The sequence below is a fragment of the Leptonychotes weddellii genome, chromosome 5, assembly GCF_054177405.1.
Source record: "Leptonychotes weddellii isolate Sample4059 chromosome 5, ASM5417740v2, whole genome shotgun sequence".
NCBI classification, from domain to species: Eukaryota; Metazoa; Chordata; class Mammalia; order Carnivora; family Phocidae; genus Leptonychotes; species Leptonychotes weddellii.
The window spans coordinates 69,424,035-69,437,669 of record NC_138373.1 but is presented as its reverse complement, the minus strand read 5'-3'; the positions used below and the strand labels follow the sequence as shown (position 1 = coordinate 69,437,669).

At 54.3% G+C, this 13,635-nt stretch overlaps 1 protein-coding gene across 6 annotated transcripts in view; it reads right to left on the bottom strand.

The window, feature by feature from the left end:
- Window positions 1-5,413: 5,413 nt before the first annotated feature.
- TEAD4 (TEA domain transcription factor 4) overlaps window positions 5,414-13,635 on the bottom strand; it is a 67,137-nt gene continuing 58,915 nt past the window's right edge. For all 6 annotated transcript variants that reach the window (XM_081821040.1, XM_081821039.1, XM_081821045.1 and 3 more), the window contains 3 exons: window positions 11,457-11,597; window positions 10,572-10,724; window positions 5,414-10,451 (listed from right to left, as the gene is read on the bottom strand). In XM_081821040.1, coding sequence (XP_081677166.1) covers window positions 10,338-10,451; window positions 10,572-10,724; window positions 11,457-11,597 — 408 coding nt within the window. In that variant the 3' untranslated portion in view covers window positions 5,414-10,337. The remainder of the gene's footprint in view (window positions 10,452-10,571; window positions 10,725-11,456; window positions 11,598-13,635) is intronic.

The window sequence follows — 13,635 nt, the reverse complement described above, 5'->3', positions numbered from 1 at the left end:
ATATCAAAGCCAGGGACTACAGCCAGGAATCCAAGGTCCAGTGAGGTGAAGCGCAAGAGCAAGTGGGCCGCTTGGAGCTGGGGAGGGGCCGAGGCCTTTCCCTGGGGCAGGCATGTGAGGCTGGCTTTAATGTGCCTCCAGGAGCAGGGCGAGGGCGGGTCAGTCGAGATTAAAGGGGGCCATGGGTGGGGTGGACGGAATGGTATTTCCCCGAGGGCTCTTCTGCTTGGGGCTAGAGCTGGGGAGCTGCACATGGTCTTAGAAGTCACAAGGCTAATCTTAAATCCCAGCCTCTACTTGCTGACTGCATAACCTTGCCTGAGTTACTTAAAAGTAATCTCACCTTCAGAATCTCACCGTTCAGAAGGTGCAAACCCTGGCTCAGCTTAAAATGTGTGTATCCCCAGCAATCTCCGGACTGGTGGGGATTTAGAGATAGAAATTGGAAAGAAGTCAGCAAAGTCGTTACTGAAGAGGAAAACAGAAGGAGCAATTCGTGCCAAACTTAAGAAGCTCTGAGCCGGGCCTCCGAAGAACGGAGGCTGCAAAGAGCAGCAGATCCCTTTGATCCGGAGACATTGACAAGGTCATAGGACACTCAGCAGACTTGGTCTGAACATCTGATTGCTACCTGATTACTTCCAGAATGGGATTGCTGGCAGGCCAGCTGGCAGACCCACTTTCCCTATGGTGATGCTTATCTAATTTTTACCTCCTTTGTTCTCCGCTGTCTCCTGTACTCCACATCATCTCTCTAGAAATAGAAGCATTTTCCTGAAAAGGCGAGAAAGCTTTGATTGCGGCACTCCAGGGCTCGCGGGGACCTCTGGGGCCAGCTGCCAACGACCCCCCACCCCACAGCGTCGGGCAAACTCTAGGGCAGAATTTCCTGTGCATACATCACCTGCTCTCCACCTGCATTCCTGAGCCCTGGCTGAGAAGCCAGAAGATGCAGGGTGAGGTATACGAGCTGCAACTCAGTTTCTTCATGTATAAAAAGAAGTCCACAGAATCACGATGGAGCCGCAAAGATCAGGCAAGGCAGTGTGCCTGAAAGTGCTACTATAGTCGGGGTGGTATTATTGTGGTGGTGGTGGTTGTTGCTCCAGCTGTTCACGCTTCAACCACTGTGCCTCTATGTTTGTTGCCAAATCCAGCGATATATCAGTTAGAATTAAGTTTGGCTGCTAATTACAAAAACAAACACAAAGTAAAACTGACTTAAAGAAGAGTTTATTTCTCTCATCTGAAATCTGTCCCCAGTTGTTATGGTACTCCATGGTATCAAAGATCCAAGATCCTTTTATCTTGTTGCTTTACCATGGGTAGCTTCCATTCCTAAGGTCACCTCATGGCCCAAAATGGCTGTAGGAGATCCAGCCATTACATGACAATCCAGTCAACAGAAAAGAATTGCTAAGAAGAGCATGCCTCCTCCCTTTTAGGACACTTCTGGAAGGCGTAGCTCTCCTTCCTTCATTGGCCATCCTAGACACAGGGCCACATCTGGCTGCAAGGGAGACTAGGAGATAGGGTATTTATTCTGAGTGACCATGTGCCCAGCTAGGACTCAGGAAGAAGGGGAAGCTAGGGAGTCTCTACCACAAATGGTCATTTCTCCATCTTCATCTTAATCTACCTGTCAGCGGCATTTCAGCACTCCCTGCGAAAAGACTTTCTTTCCTTCACTACTGAGAAGGAAACCACACCTTCCCAGTTCTCCTCCTCCTCTCTGCTACCCTTACATGTTGGAATGACTCAGGGCAGTCCTGGGGACGCCCCTTCCTTCTCTGTCCATACTCTCCTCCCAGGTGATCTCATCTAGCCTCAAGAACCTAAATGCCGATCCAGGTGCCAAGAAATCCTAAATCCAGCCCTGGCCTCTCCCCCTAATTCCAGAATCATATATACAGCTGCTACTTGCCACCCCCTCTTGGATGTCTAATGGGTGTCTCAACCTCCACTCCTCTCCACCCATAGACTTGCACTCCCCAAGTTTCTCCCATCACAGTAAGTGGCACCAGTGACTTCAGCCAGGGAATCTGGAGCTGATCTTAATTCCTCACTTCTCCTATACTCCCCACACCCACGCCATCAGGAAGTCATAGTGACTATCTTCAAAATATATCTCAAGGTCCACTTGCTTTCACGTGCACCACTGTGATCTAGATCCCCTAGATCTCCACAGTAACCTCCTGACTGGGCCTCCCTGCTTCCCCTCCTGCCTCCTATTACCTATCCTCACACGACAGAGTGAGATTTTATTTTTTTTTTTAAGATTTTATTTATTTATTTGACGGAGAGAAAGAGCACAAGCAGGGGGAGTGAAAGGCAGAGGGAGAAGCAGGCTCCCCCCTAAACAGGGGGGAGCCCGATGTGGGACCCGATCCCAAGATCCCGGGATCATGACCTGAGCCGAAGGCAGTCGCTAAACTAACTGAGCCACCCAGGCACCCAGAGTGAGATTTTAAATAAGCAAATTGGGACAAAGGGGGTGATTCAACACAGGCATCTACTTTGTTGCCCCTGGAAACTCTTCTAAGATGACCATAAGCGTATCTTATAAGGTGTATATCCTAAAGGACAAAGAGTGCAGGGGAGGGGATAATAGTAACAGAAATTCAGATGTTGGAAAACAGAAGGGTGAGTGCCAACTGATATAGCAAACCTAAGAAAGCTGAATCCTTGCCCAGACAAAGCCAGAAAGGAACATGACTTATACCACCGAGTCCCCCAAAGTTCAGACTTGATAGCACCAGGTATCTCTGGAAGTAGAGGTAATGAGAGGAGACAGATCCCCCAGCTCCTCTCCTCAACTCCACGCAGCCACGGGACAGCCCCCTGCACTCAGACAGGAGCCGCAGAGGGTGACAGGGAGTGGCTCTGGGCTGGGGCGCCAGGTCCAGGAGCAGAATACAGGGAGTGATGGAAGCATACATAGTGAACATTGAGACGTCCTCGGCACTCTTCTCCCAACTTGGTTCCCGGAATGCTGGGGCCCGGTCAGTTCTCCCCAGTGAGAAACTGGAGGGACCCTTCCCACGGAACCTGACCAGATGAGGAAGAGCTCCCCTATAGAAATCCAGTTGCTGACATCAGAGCTGCCAGAGGGCTGAGTGCAGCCCGGGGGGTCAGAGCCACCCAGGGGCTGTGGGTCCCCCTCTGAAGTACGGACAACCGAGGGGGACTGGCTTGGGAGGAGAGGCTCGGCCACAGGCATCAAAGACCAAGCGCACCAGGAGAAACGCAGCCGGGAGGAGATGCATCAGGTTGGGAGAGGAACCACAGCTCTGAGACCCCCGCTAGCCTCAGCACAATGAGTGCAGACACAGCCCCCCGGGAACATGGACAGCAGGTGCCCCAGTGCACTGCGGTCCTCCCCGCCGCTTCAGCGCGCCCAGGCCTTTCCCACCCCAGCACCCTCGAAATAGGGGTTCCCTTCCCTAGGTCTTCACGTGGCTGGCTCCCGTCACCTCAGAGAGGCCTTCGATGCCCACCCACTCCAAAGAAGGCCCCCCAGCCACAGCCTAACAAGAGTGGCCAACTCCTCCTGGAGAGCACCAGAGAGGGAGTCTTCAGGCATGGCCAGCCGCCGATGGTCCCCGCCCCGCCGTTCAGCGCTGGGTCACTGCGTCCGGGTCGCCACATGGCCACACGAATGCCGCTGTGCACGGTAGGGAACGGGGACCGTGGCTGCCTTCCGGTCACATTCTATTTAGACCCTGAAACTTGACTTGCAGATTTTTTTTCCAACCATTTAAAAACGTAAAAACCATTCTTAGCTTCCGAGCTATCCAAAAACAGGCGGCAGGCCAGATACGGCCAAACCCTGTTCTGATACATCATCCTGTTTAATTTTTGTCAAAGCGCTGACCACTTCCTGCTATTTTCTTGTTTCTTTGCCTTTTCTCGTTGCTTCTTATCCGTCTCCCCTGCTAGAACGGAGGCTCTCTGAGAGCAAAGCCCCTGGCCATCACCCTGGTTCCCTTAGCCCCTAGAACAGTGCTTGGCACACGGCGTGTGCTCAACCATGTCTGCCGGGAGCCGGAACGCCTGCTGTGCCGCCTGGGGGGGACCCCACGCCCCCAGCAGTGACGCCCCTCCCAGCCCTGCCCCGCCCTCTCCCCTCTCTCTCGGTTCCTGCTCCCCTTCCTTCCTTTCCTCAGTCCTGAGCTGTAGGCCCCTCTGTGAGGCCCAGGGCTACCCACAAGCCTGAGAGCCAAGAAACACTCCCCCTAAGGCCGCCTGTCCTCTCGGCTCCCAGCGCTAAGGATGAGGGAACAGTGGTGCGCTGCTGGGCCAGCCCCCAGACCCAGAGGCTGACCCGCAAGGCCAGGCCTCCTGCTGACCACCAAGGAAAGGACAGAAGGGGGGGAAATGGAGCCTCAGGATAACCCCCTCTGAGGAAGGCCGGCACAAATGCTCTAACTTTTCAGCACGATGTAATGGGGCTTGAGACAAAGAAGGAGCCATCTCTGACCAGTGTCCGGAGAAAAGGATTCCTTGGGAGAAGTCCGGTCCCCAACGTGAGGCAGGGCCACCAGACTCTGAACGTTGGTGGCCACATTCCTTTAACGTTCAAGCCCAACTCCCTGCTCGAACATATGCACAAGCTACCGTACTCAAGTGATTTGGTTTCCGGAGGAGGAAAGAATGTGCCAGTGGGCAAACGAGTACGGCCCGTGACCGGGGCGTGGCGCTGCTCCCCGCGAATTAATCAAGCGGCCCTCGGGCTTATCCATCCCGCCTGTGGGTCAAGGGCTGAGCTCACGTTCCTCACGTGCCACGCTAGGAACCACATCCCCACCAGCCCCTGCCTGAACCTCTCGTTTTGACCACTCTTCAAATCCAGTGGGCTTTGTGTCCTTCTGTGGTTGACAAAGCACCTAATGCTCTGCGTCGACAACTGCAGTGCGCACAGCTCATGCCGGAAGCCCCCCACTCGGGCACTGACAAAGGATTTATGGGGCCGGGACGGCCGCCAAGGCCCCGCGCACTGCCAGCCCGATGGCACGGGCTTGAACCTTACCCGATGTTTTTGGTTTTTTTTTTTTTCTGACAGAGAGAGAGAGAGCACAAGCAGGGGGAGCGGCCACAGAGGGTGAGAGAGGAGCAGGCTCCCCGCTGAGCAGGGAGCCCGATGCGGGGCTCGATTCCAGGACAGTGGGATCACGACCCGAGCCGAAGGCAGACGGCTAACCGTCTGAGCCCCCCAGGCGCCCCAAACCTTACCCGTTTGCAGGCACCCCCGAGGGCTCGCTACTGTCTTGGGAGGGACGGCGCTGGCCGGGCAGCGGCTCTCGGGGGCTCGGAGTTCCTGCTCCCACGGACACACTGCAGTGGATGTTCCCTGTCTGGCTCTCTTCACACGAGACTTTCAATTCCAGAAAAAGAAACCACTCACACAAAGGCCTTTGTGTAGGTAGCAGACTTTACTGAAGATGTGGGGAAACAAAGGGGGGTTACATAGCAAAAATACAAAAACTTGAAATTGAATATTAGACATCCATGAGCTTAAAAATAAAAAGACCTTTAGCCATTCCCGCCAACTGGGCTCCAGACTTCTACAAAGGTGCTGGGCCACCTCTCCCATCCTCTCTCAGGAAGTAAACCAATCCCAATTCCAGACAGTCTCTTATTCACACTGCCCTAGCCCACCATTTGTTCCGTGCTCCCTTTTGAGACCCTTCCCGGGGGCCTCTTTCCCCTCATGGGCCACAAAGTTATTTTCTCAGTTAAGAACACTTCCTTCCCCCCATTTCTGAGACCTGAGGATGAAAGTCTAAGCGCTGTCCCTGCTGGACAGTTCCCACAAAAGTGAGAGCCCAGGGCCTCCTCGTGGGCTCTCGGAGACAGCAGAGCTTGGTGTGTGTGTGTGTGTGCGTGTGTCTGAGTGTGAGCATGCGTGTGCATGAGTGTGTGTGTGTGAGTGTGAGAGGGGTAGAAAGAGCAGAGTCAGGGCAGGTTTTAACAGCCCTAAGTTACCACCATTCACTGAGTGCTCACCTTGAGCTCGGGCTGTCACCTTTCTCCCAACAGCAACCTAAAGTCAAAGCCACTTTATTCCCATTTCCCAAGTGGGGTTCTGAAGGTCTGAGGGGGTGAGCTATTTGCACAAGATCGCATAACTTAGCAGCAGCCAATTCGGCTTCTTAAGAACGACTCCTATATCGCTTGAAGTCTTTGGGGGAAAGCTTCTTGCTTTCATTTCTGGAGCTGACATACCAGATAAAGTAAGCAGGGGTGGGACACAGCAACCACTGGCTACACCTGCCCCCGAGGTAAAACACACTGCTGCTCTCACACCCCCCTCTGTGCGGTTTGGCCCAGGTGAGCACCGCTGACCCCACAGAGCCCTGCACCAGGCCGAGCGCCGCGGGCCGTCAGGAGCTCCCTGCCGCCCCCAGCCCTGCCTCTCTGAGCTGCCTGCCTCCTCCCTCCAGCCCGGTCAGCACCTGCCCACTGTCCTCCGAAACCTGCGGCAGGGGAGAGGAAGCAGCTGATGGACTAAGCACACACAGTCTGAGGGGCCTGAGCCATGGCCGCCCCTCGATCCTCACTCCACTGGTTTTAGTCCTGAAAGGGCAGAGATGGAATCTACACACACATACACAGGTGCATGCACACGCATCCTAAAGTCCTTCCGTGTGGGGTGCTCACCCCACTCCATGGACGTTCACTGATGGCCACTGAGGCAGTCTGCTCAGTCACTGTCAAGACAAGCGGTCTGTTTCCACGTCCCCATCTCAACCACGCCCCCTGCTAACTCTAGACCTGTCACCCTCGTGGGCTCAGGGCCCTTACTCACCTCCCGGGCCCAAACGGCACGAGCGCATGTTTACTGAGCACCTGCCATGTTCCAGACGTGGTGTTTAGTTTACAGAAAGTAACAGACCAAGGAAGCTACAGTCTGCACCCACAGACGCTGAGTCTAGGAGGAAAGACAGACTCAGGAGCAGACAATTACACATGCTTCTCTGTGGGCCCCAGCAGCCCCAGAGTCCATTTCTAAAAAAATCAAAGATTAAAGATCAAAAAGACTTACTCCCTTGCTTCAAACACTTCCAGGACCTCCCTTCACATGGAGTAAAACCCAAAGTCCTTGCCAAGCAAGGGGGTGCTGGGCTGGGGAGGGAGCTGAGTTCTTTGCCCTCCCCCTTCGCCCCCCAGGTCTGGACAGCTGGCCCAGGGCAGGATCTGGCCCCTGTCGCCCCCATACCTTAGCCCATACAGCTCTCACTCTCTGCACCTGCCCCAAACCCATACCTCCCCTGCCTCTGCTCAGAATGCCTTCCCCCACCTTCCCCGGGCTTGCGAGGCTTCACCAGTGACTCTCACATCAGCAGCCCTCTCTGCCTTGAAAGCACTTGTCACAGTCTACATGTCCTGTTACTTGCTCACTTAGTTTTCTTCCTCAATGAAACATAAGCTCCCCGAGGACCTCGTCTGTCTGGGTCAGTGATACCTCCCCAGTGCCCGCACAGAGCAGAAGTTAAGTAAATAGTTGCTAACTGAATGAATAAACACATTAATACTCTAAGCAAGTTAGTTCACTTCTCTGTGCCCCATTTTCTGCATCTTTCAAATGGGGACAGCACCCACTGGCTGAGGATTAGAAGAGGTGACAGAGGTCCCTATGTTCTGGGTTAGGAATGGAAGGCTTTTGCCACCCAAGGGCAGGTGTGACTAACCCCTCCTCATGAGGAGGGGTGACCGCACACCAGCCCTTGAAGCATGAGTAACAGTTCTCCAGTAGGAGAAAAGGGCAGGGCATGACTGGCCGGGAGAACATGTGGGGCCAAGGCCTAAAGGCAGGGAAGGGCACCCAATTCAGAAGATGCAGGGCAGTGCCAGACAAACCCTCGAGAGCGGTGGGCCAGGTGGCCATGGGGGGAGGCATCTACACCTGCATTGGTGGCTGACTGGTCTGGACCTTACAGCTCTAAGTACATGACTTTCCATGAGGCTGCTGAGGTCAGCTCCTGAAGAGAAGGGAAAACGCACAGCTCACACGTGGCCCCGACATCTGCTCCGACTCGTTCCCACCCGTAACGCAAAAGATCATCTTAACTTGTGCATGTGCGCCATGGCCGAGAGGCTGCTCACACATCCTCCATGAGTACCTGCCTGAAGGCTCACCGTCAAGCCAGAAGGGTAGGCATCATTCCCCTTATCCAAACAGCCCGAGGGGAGAGGCAAGGAGCGAGGTCGAGGGTTGTGACAGTGACTGGGGAGGGGCGGGGGAGCCTTACACAAACCCGCCCATGGACATGTGAGCACATGCCGTCTGCTCAGGGCCTCCCAGACCCCGCGCCCACCTCCACAACACGTCTTTTGATGAGAGCCAGCCCCCACATACAGTGGAGTTAGGCAACTTGGCACGAGGTCTAGCAGCAGTCCAGAGGCCTTTGGTTAAAGTTGCTTTTTGATGAGAAGAGGCAGTCTTGGCCCGTGAGGGCAGGATACCGGATAGCTGGCTTCTTTTCCCCATCTGGAATGCTGGCCAGCCTTCGGCCCATCTGCTTATCTAAACACTGCCCATCCTCTAAGGGGCAGCCCCTCTCCATTGCAACCTCCTCCCTGTATCTTCCACACCCTGCTGTCTCCCATCTCTGAACTCCAGTTTCCGTGAGGATCAGGCAACCCCACTTAGGAGTTCTCTGATCTGAGTTTTTAGACTGCAAGCCCCTGCTATTAATAATAATGTGTATTTATCGAACACATTTATGTGCTCGGCACTATTCTAGGCACTCTACATATACGAGGTAGGTACTCTTATTATACCCATTTTACAGATGGGGAAACTGAGGCACAGTGAAATTAAGTAACTTGCCCCAAGGCCACAAAGCTAGTCAGTGGCCAAGTGCCAGGATTTCAATCCTAGCTGTCTGACTCAAGCCCTTGATCCTCAGCACCATTCCATAAACACCTCCTAGATGCTGTCTTACTCACTTTTCTATTCCCATATATCTCCCTGAGTGCTGGGCACAAAGTAAACACCTGTAGGTTGAATCTTGGTTCCCTTCTGCTCGAGGCTTCTGGAACTGTGGTTCCCATTAAGGGTGATATGAGGGCCACTAGATGGCAGCAAAGAGCCAGACCCAGGCCTCCCTGAGGGAGGGGAGGATAAACTAATTATAACAACATTTATTTAGTGCATCTTGCACCAGGCACTTATAGACATTAGCTCTCTTTCTCACTAAGTCCTTCTAAGGTAGGTGCTATTGCCCTCCCCTTTACGGAAAGCAAAGGACACCAAGGCTCAGACTGGTGGAGAAATTTGCCCAAGGTCAGACAGCTAGGAATACCAGGACTGAAGCCAGGACCACCAAAACCCTAAGCCCATACAGTTCTCCCAAGAGATAAACCAAGGAACCCTTCACTGGTTCCCTCGAGGCTCAGGGTGGGTTCCACACCCCTCCTCCATGCACAGGGCACACAGACTCTACTACTCTGGGGAGGGAGTGGACAGCCCGGGCAGGCTCCTAGGCAGTCACCACCTAGCAGGCACCCTGGCTGGGAGGGAGCCCAAGGTAGGACTCAAAGAACATCAGAACTAGGTGGTCTCAGAGACCACTGGTCCACTACAGGCCTCTGACCCACTTTCCGGGCCTTCACCCCCACAAAGGATACTGTGTGACACCAGCCTCAGCACCTAAACTCCACAGGCTGGCCTCCACACCATCACTCCCGGCCTCCCTGTCTCAAGCTCTGGGCTATGCAATCCACTCCCACCGGGGAGGGATGAAAACTATCTAGAGAGTTCTGGCTGTGTGCCCTTCCAGCCTTTCCAATAACTGTCACCTCCACACCTCAAACCCAACCCCTGGGCTGGACCGAGCCTCCCTGTTCGCTGTCCTGGGGCCAGGGCACCAAAGGTGGCCAGGACACTGTGCACAAGTCCCTGCAGGGGCCCACGTGGGGATGCACAGAACAGGGCCCGAGAGCCTAGCCCCCGAGCCCAGCCCCCGGCCTCCCGGCGTGGCCAGCAGCTTGAGTGGCAGCAGAGAAGTCATCCCATCAGGAGCTTTGCATCTGGCGACATTCCTGGGTGAGTCCATGGGGGATCTCTGGGGCTGCTTCTGGCCTGCTCCCCAGTCTGCCCCCCTTCTCCCGCAGTCCCTCCCGAGGCTCAGACAGCCAGATCAGGTCCTCCGAAAATACACACCATCTTGGGTTTATTTGGGGTTGAGCATTGCAGGTTCAGGCACAGTTTGTTCCTGGCTAGGAAGAGTCAGGGCCTCTCGGCTCTCCTGGCAATTCAGGCCCCTGCAGATCCCCTCCCCGTGTCCCTGCACACACGACGTCTCTTCCCCCCTCCCTGCTCCCTGAGTCTCTTATTCTTTCACCAGCCGGTAGATATGGTGCTGAGCCCCGTGCTCACTGGCTGACACCTCAAAAACATATGCAATGCACAGCAGCGTCTCCTGCGTGTCTCTGTTGGTGACCACCTGCAGGGGACAAAAAAGATGGGAGTTAAAGCCCCAAACAAGGGCACGCCATTTGCTCGACCCACCAATCCCCTCCCGCCGCACACCTGCAGCGCACCTGTCCCTAGCACACACACACACCTGCAGGATGGTGAAGTTCTCCAGCACGCTGTTCATCATGTACTTCTCGGGCAGGTGCTTCAGCTTGTGGATGAAATTGATCATGTACTCGCACAGCGGCGACCGATGAATGCGGTATGAGTAGTGGCCGTTCTCATAGTGGGCATACTCTGTCTGCAGGACCCAGGGGGCAGCGGGGGCTTAGAATTTCTCTTGGCCACTTCCAGCCCCGGCCCAACTCTCTGGGGAAGCTCCATGACCCACTCACTGTCCACCTCCTCAGTCAGTGACGGGCAGACCAGGTCGACGAGGGGGGAGCCCAAGAACATAAGCGCAGTGGCACTAGGCAAGACAGGACAGAGCAGTGACGCAGTCTGGCTGCACACACACGCTAACAGGCACAGTGAGTGCATGGAAGCAGGTGCCATCTGAACCACACTGCTGGGCTGCATCGATGTCCATCTCCTGGGTGCCAGGATGATACTTTAGCTATGCACGATGTGGCCGGGTGCAGGGTACACGGGGTGACAACTGCACTGCATGTGGAGCCATAATTATCTCAAAATAAACATTTAATTAAAAATAACTCAAAAAGCATTTTATAAACTACTATTGCTGCAGAGCGGGTTCCAGGCACTGGTGCGTTTCCACAGTCCCCAGATGACCGCAGGGGTCGCGGGGCCGAGAAGCCCGGGGATGGGCATGGTCTCTTCCCGGGTACCAGCCTGGCATCTGGTTGTGTTGGACAGGAGGTGGTTACCAAGAACTGCCAGATGTGTGAGGGGAAGAGCTCACTGACTCAGACCAATCCGGGGAAAGAGGTGGCGACAAGGATGAAGGGCATACTGAGGCACGGAAGGGCCTGGCCTAACAAACACACGGGGTGGGGGGTGGGGGGGCTCCTACCTCCACTTTCTCTACCACCTGCTTGCCGAAAGAGCAGACCTTGGTGGAACAAGTGATTATCATGTTCTCCGGACTCTCGTACTGGCTGGAGACCCCGTAGAAGGAGCTGCCTTCATCCTCGATGTTGGTGTTGAGGTCTGCCTGGAGAAAGACACAGGGAAGACAAGCAGTGGACAGGTGAGTCAACAGGGGCCTTGCTGGGGGTGGAATGGAGGAGAACCCTGGGGCCGCTCCAGGTTCCAGGGCCAGGAAGACATCAGGAGCGCCTAAAAAGAACTGGGAGAATAGGATCTTGGAAAGCTTCCATGCTTCTCCACACCCAGGCCTGGCATAACGTCAGGGTGTGGTGTCTCAACAATTGAAAAAGAGAACGTTGTCACCTGCATTAGTCGCAGGCCTCTGCTACCCATTTAGGCACCAACACACCCAGCAGGTGCGGCCCCCAACTTTGTCTTTAGGATTCAAGTTTTATAGTCTAAGGCTTTGCTCTTGTTAAACTGCAAACATCTGAATCTATATCAGTCATTTCTATTTTAGTATGAATTTGTCAGATCCTTTCCAGAGTCAATTTTGATGGTGCAGTAAGCGTGGGAACAGAAAGCCAGAATGGGAGACTGGCAGAGGGGAGAGTAGGAGGGGGTGCTGGGACTCCTCTATGTCTCATCCTCCAGTCCAGCTGGTCACTGGACCCTGCCAGTGCTCTTTTGGAAATGGCTCTGGGGGCCGGCCTCTCACCCATCTCTACGGCATTACTGAGTCCAGCCACCCTTGACCTTTTTACATCTTTGTTTCAGATTCCAGACGAATCCCCCCCAATGCCAGTCTCCTCCCCTTTGGTTCATTGTCTAACTTCTCTGAGAGTTCTCTTCCAAAAACAAGTCTGACTGCATCCCTCCATGGTTGAAACACTCTCACTGAGCCCCTTGCCATAAGAGAACATGATGCTCACTCCCCAGCCTGGCTTGGGGGCCCCTGGTCCTCTAGATCAGCTTCGTGCTGTTCCCCAACACACATCTTTTCTTCCTCTGCTGACAGCAGAGCCTAAAGTACCTCCCGCTGGACGTTGCGTTGATTTGAAATTTTCCTCTTAGAAAAGGTGGGGTAAGACTCCTGATTTCACACACACCCCCGCAAGAGGGATAGAGCAGGATCTCGGCTTCAGTTTGATCAGTGAGGCTCCCTGACCACAGGTCCAGCCCAACCCCACACAGCGGACAAGTGACGGGCCCCAGGTGTTCAGGCTCCCACTCCAGCACTTAACTGAATCCGGCAGAGTTACAGGACAGAGAGGGAGATACTGGATGAGACAATTCAGTGCCTTGGCAGCTCTGAGGCTGCCACTTAGGCATCCCCATCCCCAGAACTTAGGCCCCCCACTGAATCACCCCATCTGAGCCAGGGGTGCTAAAAGAGCAACTTAGCACTCAGAACAAATGCACAGATTTAAAAAGGCTTAGTGTGAGGGTGCAGCCTCTCCTCCCACCTACACAGCCAGCCTGGAATCCCTGCCAGGCTGGACCCGCAGTGCGGCAGCCCTACGAGGCAGCAGAAGCTGTAGACGCAGCTAAAGAATCCGACACCAAGGACTCCTCTACACAAAAATAAGGGACTCCTCAGAACCTTGGAAGGTTCTGGCACCATTCAGAGACGGGCACCAGGCAGTTCTGTTACTGGCCATTAGGGGATGCTCAGCCATTATGTTTCTCTCCTTTGCGGAAAGTTTTCCAAGAGCAAGAACATTCTCTGGACTGGTGGGGGCTGTTAAATGTCTTACAGCACAATAGAAATATTATGGAGCCACAAAAAATGTTGAGAAGGACCTGTGTTTACTATTGTGAATTGACTACAACAACTGTTAAGTGGGGAAAAAAAAAAAAAGCAGGTTAGGGAACACAATGAGGATGTGTTACTTTCATGATGAAAAAAAGAAAAGAGGCTGTTTTCATGTTGATCGGAATGGCACAGGTTTAGTGCACTCTGCGCCAGTTTTAATGAGGCCACCAGGGAGACAGGAAAACAAGGAACTACAGCTACACTCAAGTCAGGGCTCAGCCTCTGAAATCAGCAGGAGTGTTGCAAACGCGCCTCATCCCAGCCCCGGCTGGCCTCCGCCCCCACCCTGGTGTGGGGATGGAGCTGGGCAAGCAGAGGGTGCCCCTGAGTCCCGGCCGGGGTGGAC